At 34.3% G+C, this 25,480-nt stretch overlaps 1 protein-coding gene across 1 annotated transcript; it reads right to left on the reverse strand.

The window, feature by feature from the left end:
• Positions 1-3,037: 3,037 nt before the first annotated feature.
• LOC149787309 (uncharacterized) lies at positions 3,038-21,307 on the reverse strand. Its single transcript, XM_089977843.1, has 5 exons — positions 21,105-21,307; positions 13,447-13,588; positions 12,959-13,004; positions 11,051-11,137; positions 3,038-4,299 (listed from the first exon to the last, which is right to left on the reverse strand). The coding sequence occupies exons 1-5, from the start codon at positions 21,294-21,296 to the stop codon at positions 4,203-4,205; spliced, it is 564 nt and encodes a 187-aa protein (XP_089833969.1). The 5' UTR covers positions 21,297-21,307; the 3' UTR covers positions 3,038-4,202.
• Positions 21,308-25,480: the final 4,173 nt, after the last annotated feature.

Consider the following 25,480-nt stretch of genomic DNA (forward strand, 5'->3'; position numbering starts at 1 on the left):
CATTCCAGACAATTCATGGCGATGAGAAGCAGTGTACATCACTGAGCTTGTATGTGTGCATGGTGGTGTCACAAAATGCCTCAAAGACATCAGCAAGCAGCAACGTGTCAGTGACCGACATTGGGACAACCAAATGCACATCCAACATTGTTCACATTATCATCATTGGAAATGCCTATGTTTGACAGCAATGAATGGAAGGCCTCAATATATGGCAAATGAGTTTCAGACTACTTTTTCGTCACTCATGTGTGTGTAAATTCCTTTTGCAGGTGAGCAACTTTAACACTCCGTTATCAGCACCACCGTATCAGTGAGTAATTGGTAAAGAATCGTTGCTGAAGAAAAGCAGCTCTTCCTGCAAGAGAGCTTGCCCACAAGATTGTTCAGGCTTGAATTAAGAAATTGCAGCAAGTCAATGAAGTGCAACTGGCCCAGTCAAAGCATTGTGTATCTGTCCATGTTGCTAGAAATGACACTTATTGATGCATTGGATGATGTTGTGACTCCTTGCATGATTAACTCACCATCTTACCCATGCAGCTTATGAAATACAACTGTTAAGAGAATATACATTTAGGCAGTGTTGACATGTAAATAATTTTGTCTTATGTATGCTGTGTTGGTAAAGCAAGTGGGAACAATTTTTTTTATACCAAAATAATGCTGCTGCGCCTCTGAACCATGCAACAACCATAGATCAATGTTAAACTATCTGTTAATTCTTATCTTGGGGGGAGGGATAATCAAACTGGCTGATAGCCACTGTTCCAAAGGAACAAAATGATAGTGATGTCATGATTGAGTTGTTCAAACATTTTGAAAAGCCTGTACAGGAAATTTTGTATTATCAAACTTGAGTTCACCCAGATGTTGTTAGTATTTTTGAGGCTGATTGTTATCATAGCAAGTGGATGCAACGCTGATAAGATTGCCCATTTGAAACATCAGTCATCACTGTTTTTCACATTTATCACAGCCCACCACAGAATACAAGCTGACATTGAAAGATAACTTGACTCACAGAAAGGCTTGTAGGATAAAACCATAACACAAACTATAGCACCAAAGACGACAAATATTAGTACAAATTTTTTTAAACTCATATATGAAACCCTAAATCCCAAAGAATACTGCAAAATTAAACAAATCAGTTCATATGTAAAGTAAAAACAAGCACATTTCATAGCATGCATGTACACATTTAAATATTTAGTTTTAACAAAACATGCATTTGATAGTAACTGAAAGTAAACTAGTGAAATCAAAGGGTTATTTTGGTGGGTTTTAATGCCGTTTTTCAGCACATGATAGGTTATATTTAGTGGAAGAAGAGCCAGGAAAGACCAGGGAAGAGCTACTGACCCACTGGAAGTTTCTGGCAAACTTATGTTCATCTGTCCTTCAATTTTACTTAAACAGACAAAAACCAAGATGAATCTAAGGTAAGCAAAGAAGCTCAAGAGTTCACTTCATAAAAACAAAATGACTGACATAGAATTAAACATGGCAGAAATTTAAAAACTTCCTAATCAGAACATTTAGAGAGAACAGGAAGGCTATAAAATATTGAACACTGTGCATGACAACAATACAAGAAACTTCACTCACACTACTTTAAAGAACTAAAATAAACTCAAAACACAGTTTATTGTTTTGATTGGTGGTATTATGGCCATTTGAGGCATCTTATTTATTTAGTTGTAAAGAGTTTCCTTACTGAGTCTTAACATACTGTTTATAACGATGTTTTGTGTGCATCTTGGAATTATTTTAAGCTATTATGCACACCACTGAGAAGCTTGGTCACTGTGACCTACCTGTACATGAAATGATTTCCGAACTGTTTATAAATCATTTGCCATCAATACATTTTTTTGTGCTCCACACATTAGTCATTGAAAATAGAGAGAAAGGCAAGAAAAATAATCATCCATTTGAACATCAAAAAATAACTATAAAGTTATGTGCAAAAGAAATATGTTCCACATAGTCAGTTTAATTGTGATGTATGCAGACTGTACGTATAATGTGTATGGTAAAACGCTATCATTGCCAAGTTTGATATGCATTGTGAACAGTGAAGACTATGTGACTTGTAATAATTTAAATAATTCCAATATTGTTGACACTGCTGCTGTCACCATCAGAAAAGTTACACCTGTATCACCATTTGAAAGAAAAAGAAAAGCACAGCTCTTTAATCTTGCAAAAAAAGAAAGAAATGGAAATAGAAGAAAGAAAAAACAACACAACAATGAATGAAATCAGTATGTTAACACAAAGTTATTCTGTCAAACATGGACTTTGTTCTGTTTATGATAAATGATGAGAAAGTAACTGACTTATATATCCAGAGTAATAAGTCTTCATGTGTGACAAGTTTAAAGTCTGAATCATCAGTGTCCATATATCAGTCCTCCCACTGAACTTGACTCAACTCCAAATATCACACAGAAATATTCTGACCAATCAAAGGCAGTATTTGTCAATTCTGAGTAATATAGGTTTTGTAGTAACATTTATTACTCAAAATGCTCAGTGAATTTTATGACAGCAGGGTCTGATCTGCTGTCGCCTTATGCGGTCATGTGAGTGTCAAATACAATTAAATACCATGAAACAATGCTTTGAAAAACAAGCTGACACTTAATAAGAATTGCAAGAAATATTGGGACCAACATTTGAATGGTCTCTAATTTAATATCCCTATCTCGTAGATCAACCATTTTTTATTGGTTTACCAAAATAGAGATACAACCTAAGGTTTCCAAGTCATTAATACTAACTGTAATAAAGGATGACACAAAACAAAAATAAGATAAAATTTGGTCCCAAAAACAAAACTTGTTTATTCATATACTTATGTACATTTTATAAATTTAAAAAGTAATTCGTTGCACCAAAATGGATGGATTGTTAAAACACGCTATTGAAAACCTTAATTATGATAAGAAATTAAGTTAATGAAAATTTGTGTAAAATAAAGCTGTTTGAAAACTGTTAACACAGAAAAAAGAAGTCATGAAAACAGCACTGAAAGAAACAACAATTTCTTCTTTATTTCACAATTTATCTGAAACATTAGACTACAAAATCACAACAACAAAGCATTAAAAGTCGATGTACAAAATTAAATAAACATTATAAAAACGAAAAATCAACAGAATTCTAAAGTTTTAAAACATAATTTTGGAATGTTTTCCTTTTTTAAAACCTTAAATTAAGACTCTCCTTTCAAATCTTCTGCCAAATGCATTGTGATGAAAACTGCTGGTTTGAATGGATATGGGATTTGTAATATTAGATTGTTATTGGGAAACATTTTTTCCAGCATTTTATATTTTTCAATTATGTGTAATGGTTGGTAGGTGAGTAGATACAAATACAAATAATCAAGTTTCCAAAATTTGTGATCAGAGATTAGGAATCGGCTATTTCTATACTTTATCTATATTTGTTTTCAAGGAATAAGCCAAATTTCTCAACAAATGTTTTTAGTTTAATCATGATCAATTTGACCAGAATACAAATATTCCACATAACAAATTCAAAGCTTCATAAAGCAGGAACTTTGATGCAACATCATTTTATTTTGCCTGCCCCCATTATATGAAGGAGTATAGAGTGCCAAGCACATCTGGCCATCCCATTACATCTGGCTGGCTGTCATGAACTTTGTTTCCTCTAATTATCTTCTAAATTTATTTTCTACCTCCCAAAATATTACATTTTCATGTATTTTTTTATAAAAGAGCAAAGAAATCCTTATGAATACCTTAAAAAAAATTAGGTTTCCATATTTTGAATGTACAGGAGTTATACTAGTAAGAATGGTTCCATATTTTGAACCTACAAGAACTAAAATAGCAAGAAAGGTGATTGAAATATGAATGATTTATTCTCTGATAATTACAATATCCATTAAAATGAATTTGCCTCAATTCTGACTTACTTTTCAAATCCATTTTCATCCCTTCCATCCTTTCTTTTGATATTTGTCAAATGTAATTATTTAAAATTAAAAATTTTGATGTCATGCTTTTTTTCATCATAAAGTTCATCACATCATGAGCCTGATATAACTTGTCTCAAAGTAAGGCATAATAACGTATAAATTGTATCGGGATTCCTAAAAATTCCTGTAACAGGTGTCCATTACATTACATCATCACTTAAGACAGATAACAGTATAGTAAGTTTTATTTGCATCCTCCCCTGGCACAAACATCATTCAGAACTCTGTGGGCCTCAGGAACTCCATGCTCTGCTGCATGCTGAACAAGTTGATGGGCCTCCCTAAAGAACAAATATTTCAGATGTATAGAGAATGTTTTCCATGGAAAACACTGGAAAATGTAGGTGAAATAAATTAAATATCCAATTTACTTATAATGAAACCAGATGAATTTGTTAAATACTTTTTATTAAGTTAGTGTAATCAAAGTATTGAAATTGCTGATGGTTCACAGGACTGAAGTGATCAGAGAGAAGAGCATAACTAAAGAGATATTGCCATTCATGGTCATTTTTTTTTTACATCCAAGAGAGATTTAGGGCTGTTCTATTTAAATATACATGGTACCCAGGGAAGGCAGTTTTTAAAAAATATATGCCAGGGTACTTTGGTTTCATATAGTTCATATTAAAATGATAAGAAATTTCTAAATTGCATCTACGGGTGAGTACCCCACTTTAAAAGTGTCTTCCCTGGATCCCATGTATGTTTTAATGGAACAGCCCTTATACTATAGGGTATAATCATTTCCATAAATATAAATGGCCTCCTTTTAAATATACAATTGCCCAGAAAGGCCAGGGCAGGGGATCTCTTCTTTGTTACTTAATTTAATGTGACCACACAGATTGTTACTATTATTTGTAAAACAAACAATATGTGGTGAAATAGAATGGATATTATGCCACAGATATGAAGGGATACAAATCCCTCCAAGCCATGACAGTGTGTATTCAATAAAAGCAATACAGCTACAGTGAAACATTATTATCTAGCACCTCTATAACCCCCTATAGCACACTGGACACATATCAACTCTATAGTAGACTGGCCCCTCTAAAACCCCTATAGCAGACTGGACACATATCAACTCTGTAGTAGACTGGCCCCTCTAAAACCCCTATAGCAGACTGGACACATATCAACTCTATAGTAGACTGGCCCCTCTAAAACCCCTATAGCACACTGGACACATATCAACTCTATAGTAGACTGGCCCCTCTAAAACCCCTATAGCAGACTGGACACATATGTTTGGTTTGAACAAAACTGACTAATGCTGATTAAACATCTGTATACTGGATAAATTGGCCTAAAAATGTTGTCTCATATGTAAATTGCTAAACCTGGGAATATTAAATTATTGATAAATATTTCTCATTGGGACTGAGGCCCATGATTAGCCAGGGGTCATGCTACCAGGTGAAGTGGGCGACTAAGTCACCTTAAAAATGTAAACATTGCCTTCTTCTGTTAGTAAAGTGAAAATTACTTTGCCCTGTGACTTTTTAGAGAAGCACTGAATGACTGTCCTTTTTGAGATGTTCCCTCACCTTGTCCAAGTTAGTTCTAGTGTTCTATTTTGCTCAAGGCGAAGTGTAGGCTTCAAGCCATCAAATAGTTGGTGTTCATATAAATTATGCTGACAAACTCCTGCACATTATAATAATAATAATAATAATAATAATGACCTTATTTAAAGAGGGTAACACAATTAGCTAAAAACTAATCTATCTTGAGGCCCTCATACAAAGGAATTTATTATTTAAGCTGCATCTCTGAAGCCACTGGATATATTGAGTTTGGAAGAAGGAAATAGAGTGGGCATTTCTAATCGCAACTGGAATACTATTCCAGAGCAGAGTTCCAGAGTATTGGAAACTTTTTTTAAATAACTCCTTATTTGGTTTGGGAATTTTATACTGTTTGGTAGACATGGATTGCAGGTGGGGAGTATAACCAGGTAGCCTATACTGGAATAGTGATTGTAAATATTCAGGGGCACTATTATGAAATATCCTGTACATTAATTTGGCTTTTCTCAAACAGATTCGGTCTTTAATAGGTAATATTTTTAACCTACCAGCTAAACTTTCCTTGCTTTCTTTCTGGATTGATATTAGCCCAAATGCTCTTTTTTGAAGATGTGCCAGCTTTGCTATGTTTTTATCATTTGAATTACCCCATACTGTACTACAGTAGCCCAAATAGGGTTGTATGTAGCTGTTATAAAATAGTTTTCTGTGCCTTTCAGGGAGAAAATGTCTTATCCTACTGAGAAGCCATAAACTTGAATTGACTTTTTTACTGATATATTTGATATGTTCAGTCCATGATAGGTTATTATCTACCAGAACACCAAGTAGTCTATCATGACAGACTATTCGCAGATTTGTATCCTTCCATGTCAGACATAGTTCATCACTATCAAGATTTGTCCTTCTTTGCCGTGTTGAGATAAGTAATATTTTAGTTTTACCAGTATTTACCACCATGCCATTACATGTGCACCAGTTTTCCAGTTTGTTTAGTGCATTCTGTAAAGAAATTTCAAGCTCATGCTTTGTGTTTTGGATGTCTGACAATGTTGTGTCATCTGCATAGAGATCTGTAGATGGTATTGAGTCCATAGTAAAAGTGGTAGGTCATTAATAAATAAAATGAATAGTAATGGACCTAGAATTGAGCCTTGTGGTACTCCATATCTAACTGTTTCAGGTTCAGACAGAACATTATTTATGTAAACATGTTGTGTTCTCTCATTTAAGTACAAAGTAAACCATCTAATTGTTCTTTCATCACACTGGTAGATGTTCAGTTTCTTCAAAAGGATTTCATGATCCACCATGTCAAAAGCTTTCCTAAAATCTACAAATACAGCTCCTATTATTCTACCTTGGTCAAGTGCTTGAAGCCATTTATCAGTTTGGGAGATCAAGGCAGTCTCACAGGAATGGTTCTGTCCAAAGCCTGATTGATTAGGGTGTAACAGCAAGTGTTTGGTTAAATATGACATGAATGAGTCATGGACATGTTTTTCAATCAATTTTGACAAGTTTGGTAGTATTGAGATTGGTTGGTAGTTTTCAGCATCATCCTTAGAACCAGATTTGTGAATAGGAGTTACTTTTGCAGTTTTCCATATTTTGGAGACAGATGAGGTTGCAATACTTAAATTAATTATGAATGTTATGCTATCTACAATAGCAGAGGCAGAAGATTTAATGAGTCGTGGACCAATCTGGTCCTGTAGCTTTCTTGGTATCAAGTTCACCGAGATACTTTTTAACAAAGTTTTTTGACACTGGTGGGATAGAGAAACATACCTCCCTAGAGATTTTGCTGCTGCATGACTTTTTCAGTTCATTAAAGTTGTTTTCTATCACTGGTTCTTTTAACTTTGTAGTAACGTTGATGAAAAAATCATTGAAAACATTTGCAATGTCAGTTTCATCAGTGACTATGGTGTCATTTACCAGAAGTGAATGAATTTTATTTGTCTGTTTTTTGTGCGTTCCTCCAGTGAGTTCAATGAAGACTTTCCAAATGGAGTTTGTGTTGCCCTTTTTGTTTTCAAGCAATGATTGATAAGTTTTTTTAGCTTTTTTAATCATACTTGTTATTTTATTTCTGCATACTTTATATTGTGCATGGTTTTCCATAGCCTTGAATTTGTCTCGTGTTTTCATAGAATCTAGGATTTCAGAAGTAAGCCAATTAGGTTGAATTTCAGTCTTTACTCGATGTACTTTCAATGGTGCATGCTTAAATACTACATCCAAGAATAAGTCAGTCCACACCCTCATGGCTTCATCTATGTCATCCAAAGTTTGGATCATATTCCATGGAACTTTATATAGGTCATTGAGAAATTGTTCTTCATTAAAATTTTTGAACGATCTGTAAGTGATTGTTTTATGTGTATTTTTCTTATTTTTCTTGCATTTAACCTTTCTTGTCAAAAAAGTAGGATAGTGGTCACTAAGACCAACATTTGGTACATTAACACAAGCCACATTGTCTGGTAGGTTGGTATAAATGTGATCAATAAGAGTGCTCGATTTTTCTGTTACCCTTGTAGGCTCATTTACCAGCTGGTCTAGGCCTAATGATTCAATAAATTCCATCCAGTTGTTCCTTATTTGAGTTTTGAGAAGGTCCTTATTTATATCTCTGAGTATATATGTTTCTTTCTCCTGTGCTAGAACATTTTCCATTTGTTTCAAAAAGTTATCATTCCAAAATGCTTTGGAGGAAGGTGGCCTATAAATGAAACCAGCTAGGAAAGATTTTGCATTATTTTGAAAAATTTCCACCCAGATACTCACAGGCATGTGTTTTGATAGCTGACTGACCATTGACCCTTTCCCATGTAAGTTAGCAACTATTACTGCCGGATTTCTGCAAGGTATCCTTTGATGATAAAAACATACAAACTTGTGTTTCAAAACTTAAACTTTTTAACTAGCAATTTGTATTTTAAGAATAGAATCGGTAACATGAATATTTTAATTGCAGCGTGTACCTTATTTTCTTCATAAAAATCCATTTGGAACCTAACTGATCCGCCAACTGACCTGGTCATGGGGAAATAGACTAATGGAAGACATCATGGAGACTGGGAAGTACTGCTTTATTAGATTGTCTCTTTTCATAAACCATTGGGCAAATATATTCAGGAAGTATATTTCATAGAAAGCAGAGTCTAAATATTATGTTATTGAATATTTAGCTTTAAATGCTATTATGTATGTTAGAAACATAAAGGATAATTTGATAGACACTGTAAGGTCAAGGTTGTATTCTGAATTCACTAATTTTTGTGAAAATACAAAGTAAAAACAAAAAAAAAAACCTGCAAAACTATTTAACCAATGCCTAACATTATACCAATTATGTAGACAAATAACAAAACCTTATATTTGCAATCCTATCAATGGACTGTTGTAACAAAGCTATAAAGTGAGTGTTTACGTGAAGAAAACCCCTCTATCTAAAAATAGATGCACTAAATGATGGTTGTGTTGATTCGGTTAAAAAATGGGATTAGTTCACTCATGTACCGACTTTAATTCATCACTGTGTTGTCTATGAACAGTTGAACAGTTATGGTAAAGTTTTTTTGGTAACAACAAATTAGGATGAACAGTATGATCTGAAAGATGCGCATTTGCTTTCAATTGTTCATGGCACACTTGTTTCAAACATGTTTGGAAATCTTTTCAACTGCCATTTTTATAACTTTAAGAAAGTAAATCTTGATTAAGGGTAGCTTATCAAGTACTTGTACTAACTTGCAATTACAATACTGTAATCTTGTTACTCAGTTAAAATTCATTATAATGTATACACCAAATGTGTTCATAATATAGACAGAACTCAGAAAAAAGTTTCTGCCTGAAAATAAATTATTGCTTAAAACCAATGTTAAATGCAAATATGCATACTGGGAAATAGAGGGTATAATTCGAAGCAGAGAATGAAAACAACATACACACATACACACACACACACGCATATATATCTATAGAGGATCTCAATGGGTAAATATTTAATATTGAATTTACAAAATGAGTTTAATAAGTTTCATATTAAATCATTAGTAAACCCATTTGAGATTCTTTTTATCAGATAGTTTTTAATTCAGTGGAAATTATTCAGATAGAAAGAAGAACGAATAATTTTGTTCATTCTGACAGATGGTGCACCTTTCATTTGTGCACACAATATAGTCCCAAGAAAGGTTTAACTAGTAAATTGTACCTTTTACAAACTATAAATCAAAGAAAAAGCTTCCATCTGAATAAACAGAACATTTTATAATGACAAATTCATTTTTTCAAAACAGAATGATCAATGCGATGTGATGCCATATTGTTTGATATGGTAAACAGTAGGCCTAGAGAACGTGTTTACTCTAAAATGTCACTTTCACAACTAAACATTACATTGTTGCGATTTTTATGTGAAATAAGATTACTGGATGCAGAAATTCCCACATTTACTGCAATGCATTTGTGACTGGATATTTGCAGAATTTGACTGGAACAATAGACTGTACAGAAGATGTAAACAAATTTCTTTTTGAGTCAGATTTGCATCCCATATATACTGCGTAAATTTGCTGTAGTTGGATAAAGTTCTGTCAGTTAGGAGACCCATTTATGTCCAAATTCTTCTGTGAACAGAGGTGAGTTTATTTACTTCTTAAGTTTACATTTAAACCACGCTTGTATATACGGTGGATTCTATATGTTACAGATATACCGCTCCCTCCCCCCCCCACCCCACCGTCAAATAAGCAATACCCATAGTTTTACTTCTTATTGTTGTTCTTGTCTTGTAGTTTTACGTCATTTTTCTCATTATGATATTGTTATACATGACATAACAAACCCCTTTGGGGGTAACATATCCATATTCGGACAGCCGAGATATTTAATTTTTCCTCAATTTTCTTTCGTGAGTCGAGTTCAGAAATGGCTGCCAAAAATGTTCGTTCAAACCAAACATTCCAGAAGGTGGGGTTAAAAACGTTTTCCCACAATCCCAGCCAATCAGTAAAGAGGATACTGCACAATAATTTCATGGGTTTATTTGGACCAATCAAAATCACATAAAGTGATATTTTAACGTTTGGTAATATCAAAAATATGAAACTGCACATACTATAGGAAAACTATACCTACTATGTGATAAATATATATATATCTTGCGTGTCTTGCTTTACTCCCACTTCTCCCTGTTTAGCTCTCACTTCTCCCTGCTCTGTCCGAAAGAAGTCACTTCTCCTTGAAAATTTAAGTCTAGCTTGACCCCTGATTAGCCCCCAAAATATCCCGGTGGAAAATACCTCTATTAGTATTTTGGACATTTTTTTTCACCATGTCTCAAAAAAATATGTGCCAAAACTATATGTATCATACATAAATGATTTCTGCTTAATTATGAGAGAGAGAGAGAGAGAGAGAGTCTTAGAGACTATACAAGGGTCATGGTCATTTGATCAAGTTGATTATCTTTAGTACCTACCCCTTCTTTAGGTCAGTCTTGTAACCTTTCATGTGTCCTACAGCCAGATTGTACGATGCATGAGGATGACCTTGATCAGCTGCTTTTCTAGAAAAAAAGATGCAACATGTAACCATGCTTTACTAAACCTGTGTATTTGTCCACAAAATTTTAATCTGAGTTTATGGATTGTGGAATAAATGTCAATTTCATGAATTTTTACCTCATTTAAAAAATGTCTTTTAACTTTCAGGCTGTTTTCTGTCTTATTTGTTGTTGGTGTTGTTGGGTTTAACGCCATTTTTCAACACACCATAGGCTATACATGGAGGTCAGTATTAATGGTGGAGGAAGAACCTGGGAAAATCCAGGAAAGAACCACCAACCCATGAGAAGCTACTGGTAAACTTTCTCACATACCCACATTGGCCAAATCAGAGACTCGAACCCTCGCAGACATAGGTGAGATGGCAGTGATCTGTAACGAAGAGCGCACTAGACCACTTGGCCACCCTTCTGTCTTATTTAAAGAAACTGTAATTATAAACTTTAAAATGATGATAACTCAAATAACATTAGATAATGCTGGGCAACATGTATATCATAAATATGTTATACCAGATGAAAGAAAACAAGAACACTTTTCATGTCATCTTGAATGTAACAAAACCAATAATGGCAATGACATTAAACAGTCTATATTTTTTACATTTTTATGATTTTTCTTGTTGAAAACTGTGGATTTTCTATCTAGTTCTTGTGGTCAGACTGTGTACTAATTTGCTTTTGATATAGTCTTACCACATTGCATTATCATCAGAATCTTCGTACAAAGCAGGTTACATGTGTTTTTATTTCTTGTTCTAGCTATTCAAGATGCAATCCTGATACGGATAGTGTGGTACGTGGGAAAGCCTGCCAGTAGCTTCTCGTGGGTCGGTGATTCTTACCCAAGTTCTCCAGGGTTCTTCCTCCACCATTTATACTGGCCGCCATGTATAACCTATCTTGTGCTGAAAAATGGCACTAAACCCTAGAACAACAACAACAAAAAAAGCAATCCTGATAAAGTGATTTCTTGATGAGGATAAGACTTAATGAGGGGATGGTACCAGACAATAAAAAAGCATTAAAAAAACAAAATCAAGTTACTGTAACATTTATCTAGCAATGCTAGTTAAAATTCAAATTATATGAATTAAACCCTCCATATAAGATCTAAACACAGCACCTCAGCACAACAGTGGCTATATTTTGCCGACAAAAAGTAACGTTTCAAAGAAATCCACAAAACTTTTAGGAAGACAAACCTTCAAATAAATGTAAACAAGACAAATATATGTGGTAAAAGGTTCTATTTCTGTAAAAGGTATATAAAACAGATGTAGTGAATGTTCTAATATCACATGCAGTAATAATTCAGTTTTTCACAAACCCAATCAGTCCCAAAAATGTTATATGTATATTAAATTCATATCAAGTATAGTATGAAATTTCCTAAATGGAAGATAAATATGCTTATTTAGTTTTTGTTCATGTTTGTTCTATTCATTATTCCTAACAAACTGCATAGATCCAGATCTGCCGGCGCATTATGAAACTGCATATCTGGATCTGTGCAGTTTGCAGCTGGACTTAATTTATAAGCCAGTACGTATGGTAGTAAATGGAAATTAAAGAATATGACATGTAATCGTGAGACTGAAAATGAAAAAAATGACATAATTATTTTATAAATTTAAGTCAAGTGGCCTTTTTAATTAAAAGATTCTTTAAAAAATAATTTGAGTTGACTAACAAAATGGTCTGGTGCTATATTATGATAACATATGTCTCCATGTTAAAACACTTTGCATTTTAGTACACTTGGGACTATGGTACCACAAATCAACAAATTAAAAGGCATACTGATAACTGCATTTTCCTCACCTGAACCATTCCATTGCTTTTCCCGCATGCTTCTCAACTCCTTTTCCTACATTAGACAACAAAGCATCAATGCTTTGATTATATACGTGTATGACGATTTTCATGAATTTATGCAAATTTCAGTTCATTCCAATAAGATCTTGAAACTGTTTCAACTTTTTTATGTACATATAAGTTAACAACATCTGAACAACTTTTAAAACAATTTTTGAGATCCTGTAATCAATACCCTTCTTTACTAATACTAGTACATTATTTAAATATATCATTTACCTACTTAACTGAGAAATATTTCATAATTTAACTCGAGAACAATGACAATGAATTTCAGTACTGGATAGAGAATGGGCTTAAAGAATACATGTACATGGATATTCATCATTAAGAAATTATAAATCACATGGTATTTCTGAAATTGAACTCGCTTTTTTGTCACTTTTGTCATTCTGTAACTAAAGTCTTGAATAGATTTTTAAAAAAAAAAATACCATGTAGATATCTCTGTCCAACTTGATGCTGCGCAGATGAGTAGCCAAGATGTGCATATGCATGGGTGATATGGAAGTGAAGATTGTCAAAATAAAAGTAGGCATAGAATGCGAAGGTAATGGTCAGACATAATACAAGGCCCTGAAACAAAAAACAGATTTTATTTAATTAAAGTTTTCTCAACCTTAAAACAATATAAATAAAGTATTTTTAGCTCCTGTTATAACTGCTCAAAAATGTTACTTTTCCTACTAACAAAATAGTGTCACTCTTATATCATACTACTGTGGGCACGGAAATTGTTAGCGATCTAATTGTGTTTATTAATTGTAAAGTTGTGGATATTTGACTTCTGACAGTCTGCACCCAAGCAGAACAAGTAAGCAAAACAAGAGGACCATGTGGGCCTGGTATTGCTAAAATGACTTACATAACTTAACATTGTGCAGTAGTATAAGAACACATCCTACATAAAATATTGATCAAACTTTATTTCAAGCTATGTACTGAACTATATCCTGAAAAAGTCTTTCTAAAAATGAAGGAAGAAATGATATGGTCAGTCTCTTGCTCGTACTCAAAGTCATCCACAGGCTTAATGGCAATAAGCTATGTAATAGCAACAAATACACCAAAAACCTGTGGTGACACAGCTAGTAATAACTGATTTAATGCAATTTCTTTATTGACAATGCATTTTTGTATTTCATCTGCCATCCTGAATTTCTCCACTGGTATTGGCCATTCAAGGGTAAATGCCTAGTATCATCTGTGGAGCATCTGGGAGGCCAGGTACCAGTTAGTGGATCTCACTTATTACTGAACCCATCTGAGATATTGATGATATAAGCATATATTCCAAATCTGATCAGAAATCAGAGGTAACATAGTCAACCCATCAAATATAAGTCTGGATCTCGCTCATTTTTAAACCGATTCCAAGATAATGATATATATTAGGAAGTCAAAAAGTATAGAGTATTTCAAATGAATTCCAGTGGTGTTCCAAATGAATTCCAATCTTGAAAGTGCTGATGTACCAATAGCCTGGAATAGTGTTGATGTTTTGATGTATCACGATGAGATAACCAAAAATATCTCTAAATGAATTCACAATAATCCCAAAACAGTGATTTAGTCCAGAAGTATTATTGAGCATTTTTATAATTCCAGTGAATAATTTAAATAAATAAATCTTCTCAAATTAAAACCGAACAAAACAAAAAATGTATTCCACAAGTCAGATGTTAAAATAGGAATAAAGTATTTCTGTTTACTTATCCCTTTATATGAAAACCTAAGACACAATATGAGGACAGGATGAGGATCAAAAGTTGTCAGAAAGATCAGGTCCATTATTAAAACTTCAGCAATGAACATGGCAAACAGCAGGTACACCAAGAACTCCCATGGGGAAAACCAATGTTATAAAATCAAATCCAAATAAATATGTTTATCTACAAATAATAATAATTCTAACATATAATTGACAATCAGACAAAACTTAGCTATGTAATATGTTGTTTATTTTTTTTAAAAAACACATTAGGTAGGCACAAACAAATAAACAAATAACCCCAATTACTGGCAAAGGTCAATCACAATACAAACTAAATATACATGACAATGACTATCCAAGGATGTTTTACCTAAATTGTCATATATTTTAAATACATTTGATATACTTGATACAGTAGGAGTGGTAAAACACATTTAATATACTTGATACAGTAGGAGTGGTAAAACACATTTGATATACTTCATACAGTATGAGTGGTAAAACACATTTGATATACTTCATACAGTATGAGTGGTAAAACACATTTGATATACTTCATACAGTATGAGTGGTAAAACACATACCTAAAATGAAACAAACACAATAAGCGATGTATCGTATGTGTATTATAATACCAGTCAGCTATTCAGTAAAACTAATAGGTAGATGGTGGAAAGTTTGAGGTTTTAGTCATTTTGATTAAATGGCATCATTTTGGTTATTGTAAACCATGAACACATTCAGACATTTTGAAGAATGTTGCAGGATTATTGTTTTGCAGAGTTCACATCGAAAAACCCCACTGTATCAAAAGTACAATTAGTTCCAAACCAGAGAGCAAAGTATGTAATTCTTATTCAGAACTCTGTAAAATCCTTTATGTCATGTGACTTGGAGGAGAAGCAAAAATAAAATCATGTTCCAAAAGTATCCCCTTTTCCAACAATTGTTCCAACAAGTTACCACACAAATGTACATAAACATCAATGGGCTCAATGAAAAAAAAGACCTTATCACAAATATACAACTATCTTGAATGGGTATCCAGCTGCATAGTGTAATAAAATCTAGCAAGCAGTGCGAGAGAAGAATCAATGACAAACAACATTTCCATAATACTCGTATTTTTACAATCTTTTAGGTGATTTTATTAAAATTGGGTTAGAGGGAACAAAGTAACACCTTACTGCATGTCTACACCAACTACATATCTAGAATACAAAGTAAAATCCTCGTATTAATGCAAGAAGCAAATCAATGAAAACTTCCTTACTGGCAGACAGACAGACAGAAGGATGGGCATATGAACAGGCTGACACAATGAGGCCTCAATATCTTGAATATTCAATGAAGTGCAAGAACAATAAAATTATTTAGCCAATCTATGAAAAGAAGTGATCACAAATCTACATAAAACTGCCAACTTCCCTATTTTTCCAAAAATAATCTTAAAAAATGGCAAAGGACAAAAAAAAAAGCAAAACCATACACTGATCACATATCTTTCCTGCGACATTTGATTACAATTCTTCAAGTTCGGTGGGAGGAGTCATAACAACCTGCATTCTCAAATACCCCATTTCGGACAAACTGTCAATAGAAGTTCCCATTAATGAACCACAGCAAAAGTGTGAAACCCTAATGTGCATCTACCGGTACATCAGCAATGTACCTAACCTGAAGCTTTCATCGTCATACACATCTGGGACAATCTGTTAACATTACTCACCACTCCACAGAGTGATGTTAACAGTCAGTAGAAATTGAATGTATGCATTATGAGGTCCTTAGCATAAGGATGAAAGCTTCAGGCTAGCTATCTCAGTATTGTTTATGTGGTGGAAAAGTTAAAAATATTATCAAATATGGTAATACATTATATTTCAAACCCACCCACCTTAGTCTATCTCATGTTTCATTCTCTTGCCTGTCACATGCTTTACAATGGCATTTCATACTCAATCCCATTCACAACATTTAATATTCTGGGTCAATAAATCATAAATGGGCGCTTCTTTAGATTTGCATTAATTTTTATATGAATTAATATCTGTTGTACAGTATTCAATTAAGAATCTGTTGTACAGTATTCAATTAAGAATCAGTATATGTTTCTGAGTGGCATCTGGCAGTGTTAAATAATATTTGCTACTGAATCTAGTTTACAATCATGTATTTTAGCAAACAGGTATCTACTGACTTGTATAAATTTCACAATAATGCAATATCAGGTAAGCATTTAAATTTTTTAATCAAAATAACTTTTTAATGTTTATGATAAAACGATACAATGTTATTATTTGAATTAATATATATGAAAAACAGGTTGAAACTTTAAACAAATCAGGCCAGATTGGCAAATTTTCAACACTATCAAATAGTAATGCATAAAAATGTAAAGTTTTTATTGATTTCTCATGCAAATCATGCTTTCTTCATGATATATATTACCCCCCATTATTTCTGTAGAGTTATTGATGAGTAGGTAGTATAAACAGTATCAAGTATGTGTTATTATTGAATTTGTATCACTTTATTTACGGAAACCCTGCAGTTCTGTTCCAGCACTCAGAACCAGTTAGATGCCCCCCTTATTGAACTTAATAGTGTAACCCCGCTATAGCACACTCCATTATAACACGAATTTGGATATAACACGGTCATGGTGTGGTTCCCAAAATTTCATATACATCTTCATGTATTTTTCTCATACATGAAAAAAATTCTTTCTTGAAAGTATGACAAAGCGTAAAGGTTTTTTATCATTTTGGGGAAGAGATCGCATATAAATAATACAAGACGACCGTGGTGTGACTCATGAAATTTAATATGTATTTGTCTCCTACACAAAAAAAGTTTTTTTCTTCTTAAAAGCACAAAAATAATAAAAAGTTTACTCTGGGATCACGCAGGGTGTTGCCAGTGTCTCAAACTTGAATTTTTTTTCCTTATTGGCGGCAAATTTACCATCTGGCGATTTTTTTTCCTTGCCAACATTGTTGGCTGTTTAAATTTGTATATACAACCATAGGTTTGGAGTGGAGAAATTCAGAGGCCCCATGAAAGGAAGCTGCAAACTTTATATAAAATGTACCAAAATTTATCTATTGTTACACAGACAACTTCTTTGTCCATACTGACAAACAATCTAAACAGAGCACTGTTTTATCATAATCTGCTTTTCTTGACATCTAGCATGAGTACCGTATGTTGTGAGATATCTGCTTTTTTTATTATTGACATTTTTGGTAACAGACATCAATGGACGAGGCATTATCTTATAATCTATCTTTTGTCAGACTTTCAACCGATTGCTAGTAATTAATATATTTACATACACTGACATTTGTATGTGATAAGTAAAATTCCTCTTTTTTTCACTCCAAATTAAATCCTTCAGAACATTCACATTTTCTGTAATAAACCTTGTCATCAGACCAGAACACCTGCATCTCTATCTTCCATTGACCCTTTGTTAAATTTCTGATGCATGCGTGGAAGGCAGCATCATTCCGCTACCACAAATGTATAAAAAAATCCAACAAAACAGAAATCTTGTTGGTCTCTTCAATAGGCAGGGAGGAACAGTAACTAGAATAGACAAAAACAATGGCCAATTCCTTTGTACCCAGATAAAATAGTTTGCTGAAATTTCAAAGGAGGCAGATTACCTTTGAAGCACCACCAATTGTTATAAAAAAGAACTTAGCAAATGGAAACAAAAATTAGTCTCAATCATGCAATATTTGATGTTGCTGCCACAATCAGAAATTAGTATTTCTTTGGTTCTCAAAAACTGTCCTTAAGCGGGGACTTCAATAATGCATGCACCCTACATGAAAGAAAGCCAACTACAATCTTCAATAAAAGCAAAGAACCTTTCTTCGAAGGAAGGCAGTACCAAACTTAAATAAAAGCAATGGAATCAGGTGGATTTCTGCATTTTTCAAATGTGACTGGAACACATTAACTGTGCCGTGAAAGTTTCCTTTTTGCAGGGTAAAGTGTATGCTTACAAACACTAGAAATGGCAGCTTAAAATGCAAACTAACTTTTACCGACTTGGGACATACTTAAAAGTAAATATGCTTTGTCATTCGTTACATGATTGTGCTGTTTTTCCACTGAATTCAGACATACATGACCTGTGACAAAATTATGGAATATTTTAAATCTGTGTGCACATTTTCAACGGAATAACTTGCATTGTGGATTCAATTTATATGATGAGATTCACAGGTGAGTACACGGTCTTGATACTCTATTCATGCTAAACATTAGACATGTATATATAAACAGTATATATGTTTATGTACCAATTTGTGGTTCTCTAAGTACAGTAAAATATTACATATACCTTCTGTTTTCACTACAGGTGTATTTCTTATTTAATATGCATCGATTTAAGATGGTAACTGTGCCGATGAAGCACGTATTTTACTGACCACATTTATTACCTACCTAACAACCAACCCCACCCTTGCATCATTTTCTTCAGCTAACTGACCTGGTTGCTTATAACAAGGTTCAGTCTATAACACAGTCAGGTTCTATGGCTCCCAACCTACCGTGTTATAGCGGGGGCACACTGTATAAGGCTTTTCTGTGTTATTATTTCTGCCCTTCCTTTTTCTGGTGTCTATGTATTTTGTGTAAAAAATGATGAAAGAAATTTCATAAAAGAACTTGAAATTCTCTTTGTTTTCCTTTTTTTTTTTTAATTCTGCATATATATATATATATATATATATATATATATATATATATATATATATATATATAGATAGATAGATAGATAGTTACAATTTTTGTTTGTGTATTTAAAACCCATTTTTGTGTGTCTACACTGAAATCATTGGTGGTTTGATCTCTGTTTAATCAATGAAAAAAAAGGATTTGTTTTTTGTTGCTGGTGTTTTTTATCCTATATCTCTTTTTCTTTTATCTGTATTTTTTTAAGTAAAGTCTTGAACCATTAAACCAACCCATTTTCATCTTAACCTTTAAAACAATCACAAACTTCATTCAAAAGCACATATTAAATCCATTAGATACTGATTTCTTAAAAGATATTTTATTATTATTGTATTAATACATATTTGATATTACACCAAAGATCATAAAGTTATTTCAAGTCAGCAAGATATTTTTCATTATAGAATGGTAATATATTCATTAAATTGGTAAATGACATCAAAAGTGCTCTAATTATAGAGCCATTGATCAAACAGGATTTGCCAGTTCAGGGTCATATGATCTCCTTAATAGTGTTTGCAATTAATTTAATCAGGGATGCATTGATCAAACAAGTATTTAAACAAATGGTTATACTATCTTTAATTATAGCAGCGTTTATTACACAGGTTTTGAATGAGCTGCTCTGAAAATATTTCATATTAAATTTGAAATGCAAGATAAAGAGTCCTACATTATAACATTTCGTTATACTTCTATAAAACAATGCGATTATCTTGTGTAAAATCAGGGCTTTGTTTCATCAGATCTGAAGTGCTCAAGGTATCTAGGAAATAATGAGAAATATAATATTTTAAGCAAACATAAATGTCATATTTAAATCCTTGACGAAAGTTAATAATGTTTCACATGGTATGAATTAACTGGGCATTTGGGCCAAATCACTCCATAATCTGGGCCAAATCAGCCCATAATTTGGGCTGAATAAGTCTGGTACAAATTGGCTTGTTACCACTTTCATGGACTTTCAAAAATATTAAAGAAGTATGCTTTTCTAATGGAAACTGTACCTTCTCCATGTTACTTGATTATGCCACAAATGGGTAGTAAAGTAGGGAGTAAACTAAGTAACTAATTTGTGCACCACAAAGTAAAGGTTATCTAGTAGAAAGCCCATGTCATGTGCCATTTGATTGATACAGCTTTATCCAATTTTACGTATACGTCTATTCAGTTTTTCAAAATCCGATCCATAACAAAATTAAGATTTTAAAAAGGGATATATTTTATTTAATTTTAACGTTTAGTATTCCCTAAGATAAATTAAAGGAGTTGGGGGGGGGGGGTGACATTTCAAGGAATTTTAAAGGACAAAACAACTTCTTCAAAATTCAAATTCAGTATTTTTTTATGGTTTGCAATAACCAAGTACAGGAAAATGTACATGAGCGAGCTACTGGACTCGGAAGTGAGCTAATGTATATTTCTCTTTGTGGCCTGGATCGAATGCCAAACTAATGAATAATTTACTTCTGCTTGTCTGCTACAGGTAAAGTCACTAACCTGTACGTGGCTTGCTAAAGACGGCAATCGATTCATGGATCTGCCTTCATGGAACTATATAACCCAATAGAAGTTCCATGAACGGAGATCCTGACACCATATTACATATTAATTTTATACCTCAATTGTTGTGACAAACCACCCATCCGGCTTTTTCCGTCTGGCGAGGTACACTTTTCCTCCATAGGGTAAATCTGGGTTCCATGTTGAATCATTTTCAGGGATCCAACGCTGCCTCAACCCAGGGTTAGCGCCAACATCCGCAGCCATGTTTAAACAATATGCGTTGCTGCCCTCTGGCCTACTGTACATAGTGCTTGATACAACTGTTCCCATAGCGACAGTCAGATGCAAACATGGCTGTCCATGCCTGAGTAATCTTTACTTTGTACCTACAATACACAATCTCTGTTGAGGCTGTACTACCAACTATTTAAAGCAATAGTTTAAAAAGAATTTATGATTAATCATACAGCAAAGCAAATCACAAACATACATTGCAATCAGTATAGATTAAGATGACTTAAAAGAGTATATATATGAAGAAAAAATTAAATTATACCGTCATCATACACAGTTTTAGACAATTTAACACCAGTTTATGTGGCGCTCACAAGTATAAACATGCCTTTAACATAAAACATGAAAATACAGGGAATTTAACGCACAAAATATGCAGTTAAAGAGCTACACATTTTCAGACAATTGTAAAAAAAAAACCTGCACAAAACCTTCCCAAACATAAGTTTTAACTCCACTAAAAGTGTTTTCTTCATACTGCACATTTGTATTTATTGCCATTTCAATCTTTTCTAAATATCTGAATATCAAAGATAGAAAGTAGTTGTTCTTGCATTATTTAAAAGCAAGTTCCATAAAAGTGTCATGAATGACACAAAACTTTGTACCATACCTGTTTTGGATCTCGGTATTTCTATCGTATTTATATACGTGAATGAGTATTTTGAGTCTTATAGTTTGAGATTATGCGGGGGGGGGGGGGGGGGGGGCTAATGCTGTTTGAAATTGTATAGGTCTCGAAACTCATATGTAAATATGGAGGGATGATGTTTTTTTTGAAATTGTATGTCTCAATACTCATATGCAAACATGGAGGGCTAATGCCATTTGAAACTGTATAATTCTCAATACTCATATGCAAGTATGGAGGGCTAGTGCTATTTGAAACTGTATAGGTCTCGATACTCATGCCAGTATGGCGGACTGATGTTATTTGAAGTTGTATAGGTCTTGACACTCATATGCAAGTATGGAGGGGCTAATGTCATTTGAAATTGTATAGGTCTCGATACCCATATGCATGTATGAAGGGCTAATGTCATTTGAAATTGTATAGGTCTCAATATTCATATGCAAGTATGGAGGGTTAGTGATATTTGAAGCTGTGTAGGTCTCGATACTCATGCCAGTATGGAGGGCTGATGTTATTTGAAATTGTGTAAGTCTCGATACTCATATTCCATTATGGTGGGCTAGTGCTATTTGAAATTGTATAGGTCTCGATATTCATATTCCAGTATGGAGGGTGAGTGCTATTTGAAACTGTATAAGTCTCGATATTCATATTCCATTATGGTGGGCTAGAGCTATTTGAAACTGTGTAGGTCTCGATAATCATGCCAGTATGGAGGGCTAGTGCTATTTGAAATTGTATAGGTCTCGATATTCATATTTCAGTATGGAGGGCGAGTGCTATTTGAAACTGTATAGGTCTTGATATTCATATTCCATTATGGTGGGCTAGAGCTATTTGAAAATGTAAAGGTCTCGATATTCATATTCCAGTATGGATGACTAGTGCTATTTGAAATTGTTAAGGTTTCAATATTCATGTGCCTAATCCTGTTAACCAGGTACATGGTTTTTGCTTTAGTAAACAGTTCCTATATGTACTACTACTGTCAGTAGTGAATGGGGGCAATATGCGGACAATGGGTCTTACCTGGGGAATATACGGACAAGATTTATAAGGACAAATGGTTGGGCCTGTACAAGGACACGGGAAGCTGAACGTGTGATTGGCCTATATACGGACAATAGGAATTGAACAGGGGTGACTTCACGGTATTGGACACTGGCAACAATATTGTAAGTGGCAGACTTCATTTTGAACACGCAAAGTTCACGGCAGAAAAATGACTGTTAACTCCTGAAATGTTGCTCTGCTTGTGGATGAGTCATATGTACTAACAGTCCCAAGGCACACCTATGTCCAGCAAAGAAACGATGTCACATTTGTCACCAAATTGTGAACTTGCAACACGAATGCTACATTAAAAAATACCATCCCCAAAAGGAAGAAGAAGAGGATGCCCACAAAAAGAAAGACATTTTTATCTTTATCGAGTTCGAATGCATGCAAGAGACCAGCATTAACATTCCTATTTTCTACGTGGCTCTCAAGAAGTACATCCAAGAGCCTATCTTTAGTCATTGCCTTCGCTGCAGCAAGATTCCTGGAGGACGTGAAAAAAAAATCACTCGGGGACCTAACACGCTGACCGATTTTGCCCAATGGATCTTAGACCATATCGATGAAACGTGTTGTTAAGAGGATATCAAACGTCACGGAGATTGCCATCGTTATGCTACGTTTATGGCTCACAATTTCTCTGGGTACGATGGACAATTTCTTCTGAAATACTATACGGACAAAGCACCGAACGTCCTAAAGTGACTTTGAACGGAGCCAAACTCATCTCCATGCAAGTGGGACAAGTGCAGTTTAAAGATTCGATGAGTTACTTGGCCATGCCTTTGAGTCGAATGCCTAAAACGTGCTCAAATGTTATTTTCTGCACTTTGTCAATACCGAAGCCAATTAACACGCCGTTCTACCCAATGTGCCTGACAACATGCGCACCGAACTTGGTACCAAACTCACGCCTCGGACCCCTTCGACTTTCAGGAAGAAATTAAAGTAATTCGTTCCGACGTGGACATTTTACAGCGATGCTATGGAAGTATATAAAGTGTAGCGTTCGTCATTCGCGCCAGATTAGTATCGATCAAGAGAGCAGTGAGCATCACATAATTAGTAAGCGTATTAGATATGAAAGTAAATATTTCCCAACAAGCTTTGAATGCGATACGAGAGTTAGGCCTGAATATCGCCACAGAAAGGAACATTCGAGCTCAAGCAAGACGGACTACACCCTTGCTAATTCGGGAAGAAAATTCACACAGCAATAACTGGAGAAGTGGTCCTCAGGGACGATCGACGTACATGAGACCACCTAGCACCCAACAAAGGGAGCGAACGATGGATTCACAGATTCAACATGCTAGTAACGTCGATACCATTAGAGCCCCTACTAGAATTGCAACAACAGAGACTCAGCATAGCAATGGGAAAACAACTATGGAGGCCCGTCTCAATTTACCACTAACAACATCAACTGACCCTATGAACATTACTCAAGCAGAGGCACCCAAGAGGGACAAGGAGGCAAAATTTAAAATAACGCAATGGCGGTTATCCTGATCCAAGGACAAAGTAAAGAAAATATAAAAGAAAAATTCTAAAGATATAAATCAAGAACCAAGGAAAATGTCTTGAGTACTTCAGCATAAATCCTACCCATACCAACACCAACATCATCATCGACTGAGGTAAAACAAATTATCGCTATGGCAAGGCAAAACTTACAAGAGAAACCGAACCTCGCCTCAGTGGCAACAACGTTACAGACAGATATAAAATCAACAATAAAAACAACGACACCAGTCATAAATGTGGCACCAAAGAATACCATTACCATCTACACAAATCAAACCTCAAACATCAAAAGAAACCACAGCAAACAACTGAGCAACTGGGGCCACTGGAACCACGACCACAAAGAGAAGGCAACAAAAGAAAAAGAAAAGCCCATAAATTTTGCCTATTTCTCCAGATATTCCAGAACAGGCCAAGCCAAGTCAATTAAAACAACAACAACAACAACAACAACAACAAAGACGGAAAACCCAACATACAGCCAAATAAATTGCAGAAGTGGTCAACTACATATTTCATATTTGACGAGGCCGAAATAATTGGAATTGAATATATGATGACTGACCAAATTGCTGCGCTAAACTGTTTTGAAGACCTAGGACGGGTCGTGGACAAATGCCAAAAGACAGAGTGTTAAGGGAAATTCACTCTACCACGCGATTTACGTTTTCTGCGTACATCACACAGCCTCCACCAACTAGGGGATGAATTCCACCTGAATCTAACGCCATTATTGGTATTAATAACCAACGAACTGATTAAGGTACACAGCATGGACATAATAAAATTAAAATCACTGCCTGAACATGAACACCTGGCTCTCGGAGATATCATCTGCCCGGATATCATCATCGAGACAGAAGTCAGATGGAAGCTTATGCCGCCCAAACATCTGAGGAGATTACTGTTTCCGGATTTGGCTTGAAATCTCGACTTGATAATAATACTATTGCAAACCTAACATGATCCTTTGGCC

Source organism: Sinohyriopsis cumingii, chromosome 12 (assembly GCF_028554795.1).
Source record: "Sinohyriopsis cumingii isolate HCF-2022 chromosome 12, ASM2855479v2, whole genome shotgun sequence".
Classification (NCBI taxonomy): domain Eukaryota; kingdom Metazoa; phylum Mollusca; class Bivalvia; order Unionida; family Unionidae; genus Sinohyriopsis; species Sinohyriopsis cumingii.